Source organism: Xyrauchen texanus, chromosome 9 (assembly GCF_025860055.1).
Source record: "Xyrauchen texanus isolate HMW12.3.18 chromosome 9, RBS_HiC_50CHRs, whole genome shotgun sequence".
Lineage (NCBI taxonomy): Eukaryota > Metazoa > Chordata > Actinopteri > Cypriniformes > Catostomidae > Xyrauchen > Xyrauchen texanus.
Window position 1 is genome coordinate 24650906 of NC_068284.1, and position 20938 is coordinate 24671843.

At 37.1% G+C, this 20938-nt stretch overlaps 1 protein-coding gene across 2 annotated transcripts in view; it reads left to right on the forward strand.

Annotated features, from left to right (window-relative positions):
• Positions 1–18625, forward strand: part of palm1b (paralemmin 1b) — a 32261-nt gene extending 13636 nt beyond the window's left edge. Inside the window, exons 2-7 of one of the 2 annotated variants that reach the window (XM_052135013.1) lie at positions 1214–1259; positions 4373–4453; positions 15341–15462; positions 16041–16113; positions 16242–16263; positions 16937–18625. In XM_052135013.1, the coding sequence (XP_051990973.1) occupies positions 1215–1259; positions 4373–4453; positions 15341–15462; positions 16041–16113; positions 16242–16263; positions 16937–17343 (750 nt within the window). In that variant the 5' untranslated portion in view covers position 1214 and the 3' untranslated portion in view covers positions 17344–18625. The remainder of the gene's footprint in view (positions 1–1213; positions 1260–4372; positions 4454–15340; positions 15463–16040; positions 16114–16241; positions 16264–16936) is intronic. The other variant, XM_052135014.1, reaches the window with a different exon arrangement.
• Positions 18626–20938: the final 2313 nt, after the last annotated feature.

The window sequence follows — 20938 nt, forward strand, 5'->3', positions numbered from 1 at the left end:
TATGAGCCGAAAACACATGCAATCCACGCTCAAATGTTCTGAATATGCAAATGTCATACAATCCATTTTGTTGTCGGGGTGCTTCAACAGGCCAAAGCAGAGATGCTGGTATCTGGTATTTACATTGCACATCTTTCGTGTTTGTTTTCACACAGGACTGCATGTGTTTCTCCCAGTAAGTGGCAGCAGCAGAATGTGTTTTTAATGTATTTCAATACAGCTTCAAAATTCACATTTGATGTGTGACTGTGTGTAATTTATGTTGTAGAACAAAGCAGAGATGTATCATCAAGTAATGTTTACCACAGACTTTATTTTACTAATAAGTTCAAAAACTCATAGGAAAATCCAGAGGGAACCCATGGCGAATTCTCTTCCACTTTTTTGGACTATAAGCTGAACAGCTGTATAGACCTATGCCACAGACATCTGGCTATGTGAGACTAAGTTGAACTTGTCAGATCTTAATTTAAATTAAGATTTAAGATTATTTTGTAAAATTGCCTGTAGGTAAAGATGTGACCATAATGAAACAAAAATGTTGTATTTAACATTTACTCTCACAAAGCACCATTTAAGGAGAATAAACTTATGGCAATTTTCCACTGCACGTTACGGTTCGACTCGACTCTTCTCGCTTTACTTCTCTGAGCTTGCTTTTCCACTGCAGTTTAGTCGCAATAGCTGTTTATAACTTTAAAACTAGCGGGTTGATGTCCCGTTTCCCAAATCCAGTGACACTGGTAGTGACGATTCTCTCTGACCAGTCATTGATCTGCAGGGTTTTGACGTCACATTTAGCATTGGCTCGGCTTGTTTAGAACCTCAGCCGAGGTGGTACTAAACAAAGTACCATGTACCAGGTACTATCCACAGTGGAAAACCCCAAAGAGTCGAGTCGTACCGTGCCCTATTCGATTTTTGTAGAAAAATAGTCAATGTTTATTGTTTAGGTGACGTTGTGTACTTTATTTTTAATTGTTTTTTGATTTGTTAAATTGCTGATATTACAGTTTTGGCGTTTTTGACATAAGGGAGTTTAACTACAGCCCCAATAACAGCCCCCCCCCACCCTTCAAATCTTGTTTGGCGCCACTGTAGTGAATCCTTTTATTTTGCTTTTAAATAAATGAAAACTTATCCTAATTGCTCCATTACTCCTGGTATATCAGCTGTTTTAACAAAAATCTAATTTCAGTGCTTTTTTCTGCAGGATGTCGGAAGCTTTGTCACAGCAAGAGAGACTCCGGGCTATTGCTGTAAGTACAAGTAATTACACCAAAAGTAATTTATATATATATAATTTGCCCTTTTAGAGCATAACTTAAATTGCAGTCCCTCATTATGAAAGGGAAACATCATTGCTATTTCTTCATATTAGTTATAATCAGGCTTAGACTGAATCTGCAGACTTTATTTTCAAATTTTCTGCACTGATTTTGGGGGAAGACCTGCAAAATTCTGTGGAATGGATTTAAACCAGGTAAAACGTGTTACAGTAAAAGGAGGCTGGAACTAAGAGTACTGCAGATTTATTGATTGCTAAAAGCATAACCAAATTAACCAAAGTATTTAACAAACAAACACGCAAGTACAAGAATGAGTAGAACTTTGTGAATTGCAGATGGAGACGTAACACTTTACAAAAGGTTCCATTTGTTAACATGAACTAAAAATTAACAATACTTTCACAGCATGTATTAATATTGGTTAATGTTAATTTCAACATATGGTAATACAACATTTGAAATCAAAAGATTGAATATGCACTATGAATATGCACTATGAACTAACAATGAACAATAGTATTTTTGCCATCAACAAAGATTAATAAATGCTGTAATATATATTAGGGCTGTCAATCGATTACAATTTATAATCGAATTAATTACATGGTGTCCTGATTAATTAATCCCATATACAAATACAGTATTTGCTGTGAAAGCCCCTCATATAACAATAATTCAATATATAATGATTAAATAATTATACATAGTTATCTTTAAATATTTAAAAATGATGTATATAAAATGAAATATATTCAGATTATTAAAATGCATTACATTCTTGTGGCAGAAGAGTTAATCATTGATAAGACAATACAAAAAGCGTCTGTAGAATACAATGTATTGTTTACTGCCATATTATTGAACATAAGTCAATCACAGTTCACAGCAATCCATTTCACAAGTGAATTTGTCAATCAGTTCGAGATTTATTATAAGGGCTTGTTTAAGCACCCGTCAATGTACACCTGCATCAGACATGCTTGTGTAGCGTCTCGGGTGCGTTGCATCATAAACATAAAATTTTTAGGTCACTGTGTCAAGTTAAATATAGTTTAATACTTAGAACACATCTTGAGATCCCTTAGTTCGAATTTGCACTCCATCAAGTGTTTTGAACGCAAGAACCTCTCGCATGTTTGTGTTGTGTTGCCTGCTGAAGAAATGCTTTGTTCACTGTATAAACTGTGCATAGCCATACAGCTGAAGTTTCACTTACTGCCCTCTGGAGTAAACAGATGGTACTACAAGCTTGCATTTCTCAGTAATCGTCCTTATTATGGTCCGGGGCATTTCGATTAATTGCATAAATGTTTTTAAAGCAGTATTTTTTATAAAATTAATCACACTGAATTAACGGGTTAAATCGACAGACCTAAAATATGTGTATATATATATATACACAGTACTGTGCAAAAGTTTTAGGCAGTGGTGAAAAATGTTGCATAGTGAGGATGTCTTAAAAAATAATGACATAAATAGTTTTCATGTACCACTTAATGTCATATAAAGTCCAGTAAATATAAAAAAGCTAAATCAATATTCAGTGTGACCACCTTTGCCTTTAAAACAGCACCAATTCTCCTAGGCATACCTGGACAGTTTTTCTCTGTTGTTGGCAGATAGGATGTTCCAAGCTTCTTGGAGAATTCATTCCGCTGCTAGGGGCGGTGGGGCCGTCCCTGGCAGCGGCCCTACCGCTCCGGGTGGTGGGGGAGTTTCTTCCCTCCTCCCCTCGCGGACGGCGGTCTCCCTCGACCCCTCCGCGTCTCTGGAGACGGCAGGGCACTCCTCCACCACCGGCAGCTGCTCCTTCGCTCCAGGCGGTCGGGGTATCCAGTCCCCACTTGCCCCGCGGACGGCGGCCGTTCCCCGCATCCGGGCGGTCAGGCTACTCCATCACTCGGCAGATGGCAGCGGCGCTCCCCTGGGAGGACGGCAGTGTCGAGGACTCTGCAACGGGCATCCCTCCTCCTTCCCGGGCTTTCGGCACAATGTAACACTGTTTAGGATGGGCAAGGAGGAGACGAGAACCGGCTTGTCAACATAAATCATAATTTAATGCAAACTTAAACCAAAAGCACAAACACACACATGACGGACATGCCCGTAATTCTCTCTCTCTCGAACCATCGTCACCGGCCGTCTTTATCCCTCGCGCGCCTCATTAGGCTGATTGGGGACAGGCCGCCCCCCTCCGCTCCACAAGGCTATTGCATGACCAGCCATCAGCGTTAAACCACATTTGTGTGTTTAATTATTGATAGTGCTTAGAATGATTTTGCAAACAGCACCAGACTAATGCTGCCTTTAGTGGAGACTTCCTGGATGATTTTGTATGGTCAAGAGTTACCAGAGAATTATGTAGCTACTTTTCAGCATAATGACCCTCTGAGGAAGTAGACTGGGTTTGACTAGGAACTGGCAACTTTGATCTGGACATGAGCAGTGCTTATTAACAAGGATGACCGGAGGGCAGTGTGAAAGAGTTTTGGGCCTGTTGACTGAACTTTAATTTTGATTTACATTCATTTTGAGAGTGAAATCCCTCATAATGAATCTGAAAAATGATTTTGGGCCTGTGCTGCAATATCTTATGTTCGTTGATCGTATACTGTACATGTGTTTTAATGCCTAAATTTTATCTTATAACTTAAGAACTTGATATTCTGTGTGATTTTCAACATGGTTGTTGTGAATTCTTCTGTTTTAAATATCACTAAGGTAAAATGATTACACGTGTTTGGAGAGTTTAGATGATGTTTTTCAAATTGCAAGAGTGACTTGTGATAGTGTTGGAAGCATAATTTATGAATGAGGTTTAATTAAGATTTGAAAATTATTATCAAACAATAACAAGAATATTTTGAACTATATGTCAATTATTTTCAGCAATAGTATGCATATGAATGTAGTTGCACTACCATCTTTTATTTTTTAAACACATTAAAAACATAATTAGTAAAATTTTTCATTTATTCTGAACTAGTTAAGTGAGATTTACACTCATTAGAGATTTAAGAATTAGAGTGAGAAGATTGTGGATGTCCATCTGCAGGGTTTAATATTGTGTCTCTGTCTTTCAGGAGAAGAGAAAAAGGGAGACTGAGATTGAGAACAAAAGAAGACAACTGGAGGATGACCGCAGACAACTCCAGCATCTCAAGGTAGCCAAGAAATAACAACTCATAGATAGTGGAAAGGCCATAGTATACTTCGGGTGTCCATGTTGCAGATTACTTTGCGCACAGTAAGTGTGACACAAATTACCTAGATTTTCTCGTGCACTTGGTCCTCGGCTGTGTGCGTCTCTGATGCATGAAGTTTTAAAAAGAGAAGTGTTTTAAAGACAAGCTGTATGGACTGTATGTAAAAGTGTGTGTGCAGTTGTGCCACTGTGATGTCATTCAGGCAGACTGCTTTCAGAGGCTTTTACACAGGGGTAAAGGGTCAAAAGAGTGCTTTGGTGTCTCTAGCTTATGTATTTTGCTGAAAGTCTAGCCCAACAATTCATGTTTTTATTTAAAGCCCTGAAATGTCAAATGTGAGAATTATTTTTTGGCAATTTTTAAGTTGCTAAAAGGGGAGGGGGGAGTTTTAACAGCAGTTTCCTGCTTGGGGGACAAGAGAAAAATCTGTCCTCCCTTTAAGTAAAGTCCAGCATTGTTATGTTAAGTCCAGTTCTCTTGCAAATTTTTGTTTTTGAAACACCCATGTGTATTCTCTGGATATCTGTTTTTGAGAACCATTTTCTATTACCCATTTTACTTATTTGAAATAACCTTGTTCTACTTACAATGTAGCTGTACACAATGTAGCCGTTTTTCATTGCAGAGTGCAATTTATGCACCACTAGTGGTACCAAACAGAATTGATAAATAATTATTGTTCTGACAGGTTTCCAAATGCCCCCTTTCCCCAAATAGATAGTGGGGTGGGGGGGTTACATACAGCAGCTTCAAAGTTGATGATTTTAAATCTCAAGCTGAGAATTTTCACAATTTAGCTAAAAATGTGAAAGCTCTTACCTGACGGAAGTGTAAAAAGATAAATTATCATTATGTGATTATACCTATGTCACAACAACCACATTTTAAAATACCCTTTTACTCCAATTACTGACCCCTTTAAATCAGCAGTTTATCTAAATTTGTTAATAATCTCTTCTTTTCATAAAATTCCAGAATCAAATCTGGATGCCTGCCACATTATTACCATGATTGATTGAATGATTCGGGTCAAATTTATGACAACTGCTCAATTGATGCAAATTCTAGAGATCCCAAGCTTGCTCTGGAGAATCAGTGGTGAAAAATAGCTGACCTGCGTGCCTATCCCCATCTCTCAAATTTCCTGCAAGGCGATTGTTTCTCTTTTGTTATCTGTCACAACATGATATTTTTTGTTTGTTAGTCTTTTACCTGCTATTGTTTTTTTTTTATGCATATGGGATTTTGCTTCGCAAGGAACAATGGAACAGGCCTGAGTTTCCTACCGCGCGAGACTTGGATCCTTTGTCCTCCCCTCTGTGCTGTGATTGTGTTACGTGTTCATGTGGATGGGTGTGAGCATGTGGTGATGTCAGCAGATCTGTCACCACGCCAGATTTTACGGTCACATAGCCAGAGCTGAGTGTGTGGGCTCAGGGGCGAGGAAGAGAACAGGAGCGTGTCAGTTTGGCCTTGTTTCTATTACATCGGGAATGGATACAGTAGTTTTACACAAATATTACACAAAATGAAGAACTTGTTGCTCATTCTGTGTTAAGGGTTGTTTAATACTGATCCAGATTAATAGAAGTTAAAGGAATAGTTCACCCAGAAATTTAAAATTCTCATCATCATTTACTCACCCTCATGCTATTTCAGATGTGTGACTTTCTTTTTTATGCTGAACACAAATTAAGATTTTTAGAAGAATATTTAACCTCTATTGGTCAATACAATGCAAGTGAACAGGTACTAAAATTTTGAAGCTCCAAAAGAACATAAAGGCAGCATAAAAGTAATCCATACTAACCCAGTGGTTAAATCCATATCTTCTGAAGCGATATAAGTATGGTTGAGAAACAGATAAATATTTAATCTCCACTTTTACTTTCAATAGTACAATATTGATGAGTATTTTTCCATTTTGTAATTTTTTCAGAGTACACACAAACATGTCAGTAATTGCCTCAGTCTTTTACCAGTTCATGTGACTGTGCTTTTTCAATGAAAGGGTCTTTTATTTGATATTTACCATTCTTTAAATGATTAGAGGGATACTGTATATGTTTTTTCTTCAGAATGTTCACTTGAGTGTCCAATCTGAAATTTTAATTTCAATGTGTGCTTATAATACTTGCCACGATAGCATACATAAATCGCCATGGTGGCGTGTGCTCTCGTCACATGTCGCAACTCGCCCGCCATCTCATCCTTTGGAGGCAGCAGCGACTCTAGGGCGATTATTTGATGCCCTATTCCTCATGGTGGCGTAGTGACTCCGTGTCTGAGACTGTCAATCTGCGCATTTTATCACGTGACTTTTTGAGCGCGTTACTGCTGAGACATAGCGCGTGTGGAGGCTCGTGCTATTCTCCGTGGCATCCACACACAACTCACCACATGCCCCACTGAGATCAAAAACCACATTATAGCGACCACAAAGAGGTTACCTCATGTGACTCTACCCTCCCTAGCAACTGTGCCAATTTTGGTTGCTTAGGAGACCTGGCTGGAGTCACTCAGCACGCCCTGGATTCAAACTCACAAGTCCAGGGGTGGTAGTCAGCCTCTTTACTTGCTGAGATACCCAGGCCCCCATTTAATCCTTTATTGTATGTGGCAGGGCAGACGGCGGGGCCGGGTAGTGATTCCGCACACTAATCAGGCTAGTCAAGCCTCAGAGAGGGACAAAGGCCGACTGGAGACTGCAGTGGGACAGAGAGAGTGATTTACATTGTCCGACACATTTGTGTGTTTACCTTTTTGTTTCAGTTTTATATTAAACTATTATTTATATTGTCAAGCCGGTTCTCGCCTCCTCCTTTCCATTAATCCCTTCACACTGGTGCTGAAATCCAGGAAGGAGGAGGGATGCACCGTAGTAGATTCCTCGCCACTACCATCCACGCCAATGGAGCAGCCGCGGCCATCTGCCAGAGGACGGATGGCTGCCGACCACAAAGGGAGAAGGGGCTCCTGGCCGACCGCCTGGAGCAGTAGAACCGCTGCCAGGGGTGGGGGAGACCCCTTCTGTTTCCTGAGGAGCCAGAAGACTGCCTCTGATCCGTACGTGGAGGCGCGGCTGTTGTCTGTTGGAGGTTGGAGGAGTGGCCGAGGACCAAGCTACGGCGTATCGTAGAACCGGTGAGTAAGTGTTTTTTCTCTCTCTCCTCTCTCTCTTCCACTGCCGCTCTGTGTTGGCCTTTCCCTCTCTTTTAAAAATGTTTTGTTAATTTGGCATGATCACCGTTATGGTGCCACACTTTTTTTGTTTGCCTCCCCTTGTCCCCTAGACGGGGATGACCTGCCGGCAAATGGTGCGGAAGGCACGCCACTCCCTAGGGAAGTGGTGGGGGGTTTACATCATGCTGGGGGCTCCCCGACCTGAGAGAACAAGGGAGGAATGTGGCAGGGCGGAGGGCTAATCTGGCTAATCAAGTGTCAGAGAGGGATAAAGGCCGACTGAAGACTGCAGTGAGACAGAGAGAGAGATTTACGGACAGCTGTCCGACACCTTTGTGTGTTTTTGTCTTTTTGTTTCAGTTTTATATTAAACTATTATTTATATTGTCAAGCCGGTTCTCGCCTCCTCCTTTCTATTAATCCCTTTACATTGTATTTTTCAACACTTATTAAATAAGTATAAATATTTAAAATTTACATTAATATTAAAATATGTATAATTTTGAACATGCCTATTTCAGAATGTTTTCATAAACAGATTAAAGAGAAAAAAGAAAGGGAAAACAAATAAATAGCACCAAATAAACAAATTAAAATAAAAACATAACTGAACTACAGTATATACTAGATACTGTATTACTGTTGGAGCTGTAGGATAAAAAGATGGATACACATGAAAGTGAAGAATGCACATGAAATTCACATGAAATGTATACAAAAAAGCAGAACTTAAACCTAGATCTCAGACAGAGTTGCACCAAATGTTTCCTCAATAAGTTTCATACATCACTACACTTGACAATTTTACACTGTAAACATTTTCTTTCAAGTAACCTAAAAATCTGCTTTATGTGGTAACAAGGCTATGTTCAAACTGCAGGCAAATCAGATTTTTTTCTCAAATCAGATCTTTTCAGGCAGACTGCCCGCACTATTTATTGCAAATGATCAAATCAGATTTGTACCCATGTGACGATGCTTTCAAAACAGATGCGAGAAAATTTGAGGTGCATCATCTTGCTCTCCAATTAAGCGCCCTGTCCACAAGAAAAACTCAGCGACGGGGAGACTGGTAAATGTTGCGATGTTCCGTGCTGCAGTCACCGTTTTGAAATCTGAATTGAGCAGCCAGAGCGTCCGGACTGAAAAAAGAAATCTGATTTCAATCGCATTTGAAACCACCTCCCAATGTGGTTTGAATCAGATTCGAAAAATCTGATTTCATGTGTTTTTTTTCTGTCCAGACTTTCAAAAACTCATCTGGATACAATCTGAAGATGCAAAAAAATTGGATTTTTAGTAGCAGTCTAAACAAGGCCTAAATAAACTGGATTTATTCAAGTCAAAAATTGTATTTAAAAAGTAGGTTACACCAACAAAAGTTATTTTTGGGGGGATGAATTAAGTATAAATAAGTCTTTGCAGTAACAGTTCTTCTTCTCTTCATACTTCTGAACTTAAATGCTCTACTAATTCTGTCTAAGCTTTTCCTGTGAAAACTTGCTGTGAAAAGAATTGTCTTGCAAGTGCAAGGAATACTGTCGAAAATGTTAACCTAAAAAGGTGATTCATGTGGCAAAATCCAAATGAACTGGTTTGATTCAAGTATATTATTAAAATATTATTAAACATTTCTGAATGAAACTGACTATAGGCCTATAAGTTACATGGCATAAACTCATTTTAAGGTTTAGATCAGGTTGAAATAAATCCTTATAAGGTCATGAAACCCCTTTTTTTGAGATGTGAAAAGATATGTACTGGTTGCTATTGATTACTGGTGTTAAGTCATCATAACAATGGACTTGAAATACTGGATAACTTTACACAGACAAAATTAGTAAGCGATTTTATCACACTAGGGTAATTTAAAGCGTATTATGCATAAAGGTTTTATTATTTTTTTTAAAAGCATTTTTAAGAAATATGTTAAAAATAATGTACACTCACATGAGATGAAGACTCCAGTCATGTCAGAAACCCTGTAAAAGCTGTTTCATTTTACATGGAGCAGGTTGCCCTCTCATGGGCGCTGCCATGTTGACAACACATGACACTGTCGTGCAATTGTCATCAATGGTACCAATGATGGTATGGTATTGATAAACAGGAGTGTGATCCACTAGAGAGTCAAGCAGAATGAGTAAAAGTGGAAAGATGAAATTTCCAAACAAGAGGTCCCTGCTGGAGTGATGAAACAAACAACTTCGACCTGCAGCTCTCACAGATAAGCAGCGCGACATCAAATGTCAAGCACGGGCAAAAAGCAGTGTTCAGCCAAGAAGGATATAGCTGCAGGCAGTGCTAAAAAAAAGGGGTGTTCCAGGATTTCCAAACTGCCATTAAAGATATTGGGAGCCCCTTACATAACCCTTTTCCCAACCTTAACTGTGGGTGAAAGTGACGCCCCTTTTGTTTGTGCCACCCCTTTTTTTGGAGTAACTTCACCCTCTTTTGGAGATTTTGCACCAATTAGGAGATCTCCTGCCTGCAGTTATACAGTACTAGTGCATCTTTAAGTATCGTGGCTATACTTTTAAAAACTGTGTGTATTTAATGTTTTGTTTATTGGACCTGTGTACTTTCATTGTATGTGAAAGTATCTTCACACTTTTGTCCCACGATTAATTTATAGCCCCAAACTCTTTTGTTTTCATCTCCACTCATAATGTGAGGTTCAGCCATCTCTGTTGTGTTTGTATTTTGACCTCCTCCCGTTTTCCTTCTTCCTGCCCACAATTCCCGCCCACATATTTACGTATTTTCCCACCCATTTCAAGAGTTATTGCTCAGTCTGAGGTGTGAAAAATTGGGCATTAACTAGGTTTCGTGACCCAATTTCAGGTTATTTTTTAACAATTTTAGGTTACCACCATGTACTTTTTAGAAATATTTGCAGTCTGTTGCATTTAAAAATTTAAAGCAAACATTTGTGACATTAGTCTAAATGTATTTAGTTTTTGTCAGACTTCAAGGGATCAATAGAAATAGTGACCACAGTTTTATTTGTGTTTGAACCAATTCACTGAAGAGACAGAACTTTATTGAATAATTTCCATATGTTCAGCATTTTTATGCTGGTCTGAGAAGGAACTGGCTTATGTCTAGCCTTAAAATGTCTAAATTTGAGAGAGTTATAATGCAAAAATCTGTTTGTAAATTATGTATTTCTAGTCATTCTTAATATTCTTTGAAATTATTGATATCCACTCCATCATTTTTCATATTGTTGCACACAACACATAATATCACAGAGTATTTTTGGTTAGTCTAGCTGATAAGGTGAGTCTTTCATCAGACTGACTTGCACTACTCCTGACAGACCAGTGCCATCTCTGTTTGTTCTCAAAATATCTTCTCCCTCTCTGTATCAGGCACAGATTTTGAAATTCTCTTTGTCAGAGAGTAGTGGCGCATCCTCTAATCCTGCAACTATAACCCTGCTGTCTGTTTCCTACCAAGAAGGACTAGAAGCTCTGGCAGGAAGCCCTGTTTTAGCTGGCGCCTGTCAGAATGTTTCACTCTCTATTAATGTGCAGTGTGTGCATTAGCAGCAGTAGAGAATGCCCCAAAGTGAAGAACTAATGGACAGCTAATGGTCATGTGCTACACCAACCCTAATGTTACAGACAACCAAGGAGATTTGTTTACTTCAGCCCAGTGCATCAAATCAGGCATTATCTCATTTTTCAAGAGCTCATTTGTCAATATGCAATTAGGAAGCAGGATATAGGTTGAATGTTTTAAATATATGGGTAGTTGACTGTGGAGCGGAGGGGGGGGGGGCGGCCGATCAGAATATCGCGCGCCCGGTCCGCAATCGGCCTGATGAGGCGCGCGAGGGATAAAGGCGGCCGGTGACGATGGTTCGAGAGAGAGAGAGAATTATGGGCATGTCCGTCGTGTGTGTTTGTTTATGTGTTTTGGTTTAAGGTTTCATTAAATTATCATTTATATTGACAAGCCGGTTCTCGTCTCCTCCTTGCCCATCCTTGAGCTATTTTACATTGACATTAAATACTTTTTGGAAAAGTGACCTGCCCTGTGTTGAGATATGCTCAATCTATAAAAGAATTTGCCAAAACTTTGATAATTATTTTATTATCAATTATGTGTACAGCAATTATGAGCTCATATTGATTGAGAAACTACATCACTGTTTTGTAGTACTCAAGATCGGCCTCAAGTCCATATTTTTATAGTCTTGAACCTGTTTGGAATGGCATACTACCACACTACTCGTAGACAAACATGGCAGAAGTACTAAGATTATTATAGATAGTTTATCATTCTGAACTCAGCATTAGTCTTGTCATAGAATCTGGAGTATTTGGACTCGGTCTTGACTCGGACTTGAACAAGTGTTGGCGCCACTCTTCTAACGCAGCCTTCATGGAGAGTAACTCTTTTTTCCATCATCATAGTTCCTTTCAGCAGAGTTCGGTTTATGAGAGAAGAAAGCAAGATAAAGTATTCCAAGGTTACCATGGCACTGAAAGAGGACCACCCCGATGCCACAGTCCGATGCATCAACTTCCACTACAAATGGTTGGTTAGGATCGGGATGATTCAGAATGGGGGCAGTTGTGAAAGTAGTCTTGAGGGTTTTGAAGGCCTTTTGAGCAGAGTCACTCCATGAATCATTTGGATCGTTTCCCTTTGAGCAGTTAAGTTAAAGGGTTAGAGATGAAAATGTAGTTGTAGTTGAAACCTGTAAAAGTTTGCAAAGCCCAGAAAACATTGTAATTCTTTAACTGAATTGGGTCTTGACCATTCTGTGACTGACTGGATCTTGGAATTATCTATCTCAACAAATTTATGACTGATGATATATCCTAAGAATCTTGTATGGGTAGTGTGGAACTCACATTTCTCTTCTTTCACATAGAGTTAGTGTTTATGAAGGTGTGAGAGGACCATCTTGACATCTTTGATATGTTGGGCTCCATTGTACCATTGTACCATTGTAGCTCGACATGGAGGTGAAGATAGAATCCAAATGCAAGAAGTTTAATAGACTCAGCAAACAAATCCAAAACACCAGGCAGAGATATAGTAGATGAAGCAGGCAAAGTAAACTGTGATAAGTAATCAGTCCAACCAGGCAAACAAAGCAAAACAGTAATCCAACCATCGGTAATCCAGAAACACAGGCACAATGGTCACAACAAGAAGGCAATGAAATAGGCAATGGAAAAATGCTCGGTAAGGCAGTGAAATGAGTGGCAATACTTCGCAAAGTATCTAAGGTAAGGCATGGCTATTTATACAGTGCTAACAGGAAGTAAACGTGGCTAGTATTATGGAGAGTGCTCCCTCTGGCAGTCAGTTGAATGGATACCAACCTCATTCGTTACACTATCCATGCTGTTTTTTAGTTGTATTTCTATGTAAACATGTGATGTTGCATTTGACAATTGCGCCGCGTATCGCTGTGTCTCTGGTGCCTCACGCAAGTTCTTTTGTCAATTTAAAAAGAACTTCAATTGTTAAAAACAGTTATTTTCTAGCTGCACTGTCTTGTTTTTTAGTGCAAGAACATGTTCTGTTTGAACGGCCTCTAAGTCTTTTACAAATGCTTTTGCTATTAGTTACACAAATGCTACACATACTGAAGAAAAATTTAAAATACAATGTTATCATAATTTAATGGTTTTGTGTTGTTTTTTTTTTAATTGAGGTTTCTGTGCATATCCCAAGATGAAATCCTGCCAGCAGAAATTCTTACTTGACTTATAATGAATGCAATTTATTAATTGAGGAAATTGTAAACAAGTCAAGTCAACCTTTATTTATAGAGAACCTTTAAAAACAACAGAAGTTGACCAAAAGTGCTTTACAGATCAAACAACAAAATATATATAAAATAGACGGATTTAAATATATAAAACATAATGAAAAATATATTTATCCACTTCAACCGAATCAATTATCTCTTCAAAAGCCACAGAGTAAAAATACGTTTTCAAAGAAGATTTAAAAATGGCTAATGATGAAGCTGACCTCACATGTAAAGGGAGACTATTTCATAGATATCACTATCACAGAAAAGGCACGGTCACCCTTAGGTTTATAACGGCAATGAGGAACCTTCAATAGATGTTGATCAGAAGACCTGAACGCTCTGTTGGGGGAGGAAGGGTGTTGAAGGTCAGTGATATATTGAGGCGCAAGACCAGATAGTCCCTTGTAAATCAGAATTTTAAAATCAACCCTGAATTTCACCGGAAGCCAGTGTATAGATGCTAAAACCGGGGAAATGTGGTCCCTCTTTCTTGACCCTGTTAAAAGCCTAGCTGCTGCATTTTTAACAAGCTGGGGGCGGGATAACGCAGTTTGGGGCAGTACAATGAGTTGCAAGAGTCCAACCTAGATGTGATAAGTGATTGGATCACAATTTCCAAGTCTTGATGGGAAAGAAAATGTTTTATTATTAGTAAACAAATTGATAGTAAAGGTTTAGATTCAATTTATGTGTAAACAGTATGTCATATTTAATACATTATTGTTTGGTTTTTAGGTCCATTTTAGTTATAGTACAGCAATACTGTATTTTGTATAGCAGAATTTTTTATTTGAATTACAATGAATGGACTAAAATGCTTCTAAATGCTTCTTCCACTCAGTGAGCCTTTACCAGTTCTGCAGACGGATCATGTTCAACTCAAGCACAGGTTTGAAAATATTGCGATAAATAAGCTGCACTTACTTTTTGGCTTCATGTAAAACAGCAGCTCCATGCTCTGTTTCCAGCAGTGGTGCTCCCCCATCTACAGCCCCATGGAAAAAGAAAACACATTTTCCTGAGTTGTGAATGCCCGTTCGCTGTCTGAATTGAATGTTTGGCGGATAAAAAGACCATATGCCACAAAACAACGGGAAGGAAACACATCTTTGAAATTAGTTTGTATTCCGATTCACACACAGTGTAGTCTGACAAACAAATGATTCTTATGAACTGATTCTTTTTAGTGAATCAAATCAGACAGCACATCCGGTGTAGTGGAAATTGACTTATGAAGTGGTTCTTTTAATAAATCATTCAAAAGGACTCGCACACTGATTGACTAAATTTCCTTATGTCAAGCTGTATTTAAAGAGACGTATTTGCAACAAGTTGTTTTTTGTAATAAATATTCATTTATAAAAAAAAACATTAAAACATCACATTTCTCAGCGAATAATCAGTAATGGCAAGTAGCATGTCAATGGGATTGAAGTGGTTGGACCAAATCATGTAAACATCTTAATCTAATTATTCCTTATACTCCGATTAATGCAATAATCAGAGTATTGGTGTACATGTAAACTTAGCCAATGTTAACCTAAAATGTTATGCATTGGTTTTAAATTCAAATCAAGTTTTTTTACCGGATGTTTTTTCTGGATACCTCTACTTCACTCCTGTTGATTTAATCCATGCACATTGTAATTGGGTAAAGTTGCGCCAGATCTACTCTTGCCACAACTGATGGGCATGTTATGCACTAACTACTCATATATAAGGATAATAGAATATTTCAGGATATTTTTAACTGGAAAGTGTTTGTTTATTTATGTACTGATCAGAGAATCAAAAAAGTGAGAACAATTTTATAGAATGTTTGTGATGTTGATGCCTCTGAATAGAAATCTCTAAGTAATGTGGCTTTCTCTTGACAGTCAAAGGCATTGAGAGAGCGGTGGCTGTTGGATGGAGCGCCATCCAGTGGGGAGGATGAGGCACAGAAACAACTTGAAGCAGATGAAGCCAAGACCAAACAACTGGAAAAGACCATTCTCAGGTTAAGACCAGTGTCTAATCTATACTTCATCATTTAAAGGAATAGTTCACCTAAAAATGAAAATGATGTCATCATTAACTCACCCATATGTTGTTCCAAACCCATATGACTTTCTATCTTATGCAAAACACACACAAAAAAATGATGGTCCGTCTATTCAAATGTACTTACTTTGAAGCTTAAAAAAGGACCCAAAAGTGTCATTAAAGTAGTCCATGCAACTTGTGCATCATATTGCAAGTCTTTTAAATGTATACGATAGGTTTTGGTGGAAAACAACCCCAAATTTAAGTATTTTGTCATTATAAATATTCATATGTGTTGCGTGTTTATTAGTGCACGAGAGAAGCTTGTTCACAGTGGCACCCGTATTCATGCGGAAACTTTTTTTGTTGTTGTTAACGCTAAGCAATGAGTCTCTCTCATATCACTCATGGATGTGCAACGAATGTCAAGAGTTTAGCTGAAAAATTACCATTTTTTGGGTGGCCTATATTTGTAATACCGCAACAAAACAATTATTTGCATACCTGCACATAGTTTGAGTTACCTTAAGAATCCTTGTTTTAATTTGACAGACTAGAACAGGAGATTGATGAGCTTGAGAATGGTGTACCTTTGAAAAAAGCCTCTGAAGATGACAATGAAAATGTAAGATTGATTAAACATTACTTTTAAATATGTGCTGATTATCCTTCAAGTTTAGTGAAAAGATAAGAAATAATAGATAAGAAATAATAACGTCATATTAACATATGACTATCATGTTTTCTCTGCAGGCACTAGACGGTCCAGTTAAGGGTGAGAGTGTTTTATTTATTTTTTAATTCTCCAGCATCTCTGCTCTCTTAAGTCACCTAACACACATCCAGCAACCTTATCGCTTTATGATGCTCATCCCTGTACTTTGAAGTCGCTAGTGGACAAACTTATTTCACGTTGTCATTATGGAGTATTGTTTGTAGAATTTGGAGGAAAACAATTAATTTAATCCATTTTGGAATAAGGCTGTAACATAACAAAATGTGGAAAAAGTTAAGCGCTGTGAATACATTCTGGATGCACTGTATGGTCACCATACAGTATATTTTTATGATAGAGTAAATATAATGATAGAGTCACTGGGTTGAACTAAATTCAGTGCCTGTTCATATTATTGTCATATTGGTAAATAGTGTATAGCAAGTCCTTGCATATAAAAGCTTTATTATACAACTGATAGTTCTAACTCTAAATACTGATTGGATGGGCCACATTCCAAGCCACTGTAAAATTACTATAAATGCACACAAACCTGTGACCAAACATTCTATATTGATGTGGCATGGATTATTATTAATATGAATATGTTAGGACTGTCTATTAAACATTTGTATTTTAGCATGTTGTTCCTGCTTCACTTTCTGCCAAAGAACACCTCTTCAAGAGTCAAACAGTAGTGCAATTTAAATGGGTGTCCTTAATTTATCCCCAGCAGTTGAGAATGGCATACAGCAGCCCAGCCCCAATGCAGATCAAACCACCAAGAAACAGATCACAGGCATTGAGGCCCAGCTCCAGTGCACCAATCCTGACTCAGCCATTGAAAATGCCAGTGCAGAGCATCCCGTCACTATGGTATTCATGGGCTATAAAAATGTTGAGGATGAGGCAGATTCCAAGAAGGCATTGGGCATAGAGGAAACAGTGAAAGCAGAATTTGTGGTCATTGAGGACGGTGAGAGCAAAGGAGGGAATGAGGGGGCCAAAGGGGACCAGGCCCCACCAAACGGCAGCACCTCCAGTCCCGACAAAGCTCATGATGAGGCCAAGAAAGAGGAACTGAAAGAAGAGGGCAATTCGAAAGAAAAGCAGCCATGCAAGTGCTGCACAGTCATGTGAGTCTGACCACTCACACTGAAGTTTAGACTCTCACGGAAAACTGAAACCCTGATCATAATACAACAATGATTAAGTATACCCTGTATACTTATTAACTTTTGTTGTCTAGTAGGTATGCCTTTTTTTATTTCTATTAATATTTTTCTATATTTCTGTCTTGACATTTATAAATCTATATATACATATATTTTCATTATGTAATCTTATGAAGTCCAGTATTTTGCTTGTCGAAGAACAGAAAATTAGAACCACTACAGATTCCACTTGAGGCAATGATGTGGTTTAAAGACCATTTTTGTGGCCTCACACTTATTTTATTTGAAGGAAAACCAGATTTCAATATATGAACATTTAGTTATTTATCTCCTGTATTAGTTTGTTTATAAAATATTACTTTATTACTGAGAAGAAATGACTATATTGATATTACTATGTTATTATGCTTTTAATATATATTTTGAGCCTTTTGTTTGGTCTTATTTTTAATTTTCTTTTTTGGCCAAAACATTTCAGACCACTGTGAACACTGGTACATAGCATGTAGTCTTTGTCCAAAATCATAAATTCCGCATCACACATTGTGGTAGGTAAATATATTTGTAAATATGATCCAATTATTTATGACTGTTCGTTCTGTAATAGAATACATTTAATCATGTTTAAAATACACAAATACATCAAACCCCTGATCCCCACTTTTAACCACAGGATTTATCTGCTTTAACACTAAATCAATTTTTATAGGCCAAATGCTATTTACAGGATAATCTTTAAAAAAAATAGTAAAGCTATTGCTTTTATACATGAAGGACAACAACGTTAGACATACATGTAATTGTAATCAATATTCATTTTAAAAGATTAGGAAATTTTTTCCCAATGCACTGAAATGTCTCCTCTCACATCTCTGTTATAGCTCATATAGTTGAAAATGCATTCTAATAGCATGTCACACTTTGCTAAAGATATCTTTCTAACATTTGGAAAATCATTAATTAGCGTTTTTAAAGTGAAATGATCAAAAATCTTTCCTTATGGAAATGTCTTTATCAAATCTGGGGTCTAAAAATGTTTTCACATTCCAAGACCAATAGCTTTGTATATGTAGTTTAGATGTCTTTCTGATATATTTCCATTGAATGAATTATATTATTTTGTGTGAGTATGTATTGTGGATATCAAATTATGTCATGAGTTATAGGTGCTTTATTTGTATGGCCAATGCTTGTTATGGTCCAAGTGTTTAAATCAGGAACAATGACAATAAACAAAAATGTTTGTATACAGTTATATATTTGTCATTCTTTGGTAATTACATTTTCCTCACCTGCAATACACAAACAGCCTGACATAGTTACAAATGGTGGTAATTTTTCTTAAAAAAAAGAGAGAAAAAAAAACCCAGTACTTTCCTTAACATCTATTTGTGAATATACACAGCAAAATGTCCTGATCCATGTGATCATTGCATACAATTTCTAAAGTTTGATTTGAATTTGATCTAATCCATAATCATTTTTAAAATATTAAAAATGTATGTAGCTAATGAAAATCTCAGAAATTATAATTTGAAATTGAAATTTATTATTTTTAGACAAAATACATTTTGAATTTTGTTCAAGGTGATAAAATCAAAAGTTTTTTAATAACTGCCCAATAAGTGAAAGGATATTATTTGGGGTAAAAAGCCCCCTTGTTGCAGGGGCTAAAGGCCCCTATAAAACCCTGTTTTTCTTAAGTGGGGCAAATGTATTTTTGTATGTATGAAACATTTTCAAAGTGGACTCACACTGACTGATCCAATTAATCACAATGGAGATTAATTTGTTTACAGAATACTTGAGATGTTATAAAATGCCAAATGTGATTGAAATTAAAAGAAAATGGTTAACCCTTAACTTAAGTGGTTCATTTAAATAAGCATTATCTTAATTTGTTGCTCAAAACAGCATCTTGCTGTCTCAAAAGTATTTTTGGGTCATGACCCCCCCCCCCACCTTTAATGGAATATAAAATTAATAAATGTGTTTTAGATGTTAATTTCAAATTTCATATCAATTTGTGATCTTGCCATCTTTAAAAGACCAGATATCATATCAAAAGGAACCAATATAAGCATCAGAATGTGTTAAGGTTGCCATCTGCAGGTTGAAACTATCCAAAATAAAGTTGAGTTACCTGTGAAACAGTTATTTGTAGTGATAGGCTAGATCTCTACTATCATTCTACTGTCTCTAATTTTCTTTTACACTTAAAGTGAGTACATGAAAGGCTCAAACGATTTGATTGTTGGGTTTGCTCTTCTTATTAGGCAAGGTCTCATCAAACATAACAAGTGTTCATATATGCCTAGATATATGCCATGTATTGTTCTAGTGGCACACTTGTGTATGGTCAGTAGAGATACAACAGGGTGAATTTATCCCTGCACAAGATAGTACAACTTAAATAGTAGTGACCTGCAGTTTGTATCTTTAAGAGCTTTTTCCTGATCTAATCGTTGAAATTGTGTTGGTGTAACCTAAAGCATACAGGTTGATTCAGACATGTTAAATAACATTTTTGAATTGAATCAATCCATTAATTTAGCTGTTAGGCCACCAAATGAAGCACATTTTAAGTTTAAAAAAAATTCACATTACAGAGCTCAGAAACTTTAGTTAGAAGTGGTCATAACAGAACTGAATTAACAACCTGTAACAAGAGATCTGTCTTTCTGTTTCAATTTTTCTATTCTGTTATTTCTCTGTTTCTAAAAATAGACATTTATTTCTTGTTTCTATTGAGTCATATTGTTAGCCCCCGATTAATGATTAACAGCTGAATAATGGCTTATTTGCTTACCTAAGATAAAATATAATCTATATCTATTATTTCTTGAATCTGTTGTGTCATCTTGTTAGCCCCCTCGATTGTTTATTAACAGCTGGAAACTGCTGATTTGCTTACCTAAAAAAACACAGTATTTTCTTCCATATAATGAAAGTAGGCTAAAAGGTGACTGAAACTGTCAAGTCTTTAAAGGAATATTCCAGTTTCAATACAAGTTAAGCTCAATCGACAGCATCTGTGGCATAATGCTGATTACCACAAAAAATAATTTTGAATCGTCCCTCCTTTTCTTTAAAAAAAAAAAAGAAGCAAAAATCAAAGTTACAATGAGGTACTTACAAGGTACTGAGGTACTTTTGTAAAATTGGAATTGGCTATAACTTAACACAGAAAATGTTTGTAAGTGATTTTATCAGACTAAAATCATGTTAACAAACATATTGTTTATGTCTTGTGGTTATACTTTTGAAATAGAGAGTATTTTAACGTTTACGGATTGGCCCCATTGACTGCCATTTTAAGTGTCTCACTGGAACCCTGATTTTTGTTATTTTTTAAGAAAAGTAGGGGCAAAACAAAATGAATTGTCATGTTTGGCTAATCAACCAAATTGTTTAATTGTTTTGACCCTGGAATATTTCTTTACAATTCCGCCAAACATTTGAGTTCCAAGGAAGTCAGAAAGCCATACGCGTTTGGAACAACATGAGGGTGAATAAGTGATGACAAATGTTTTAGCCTTTAATATCTAAACAACGCTGCA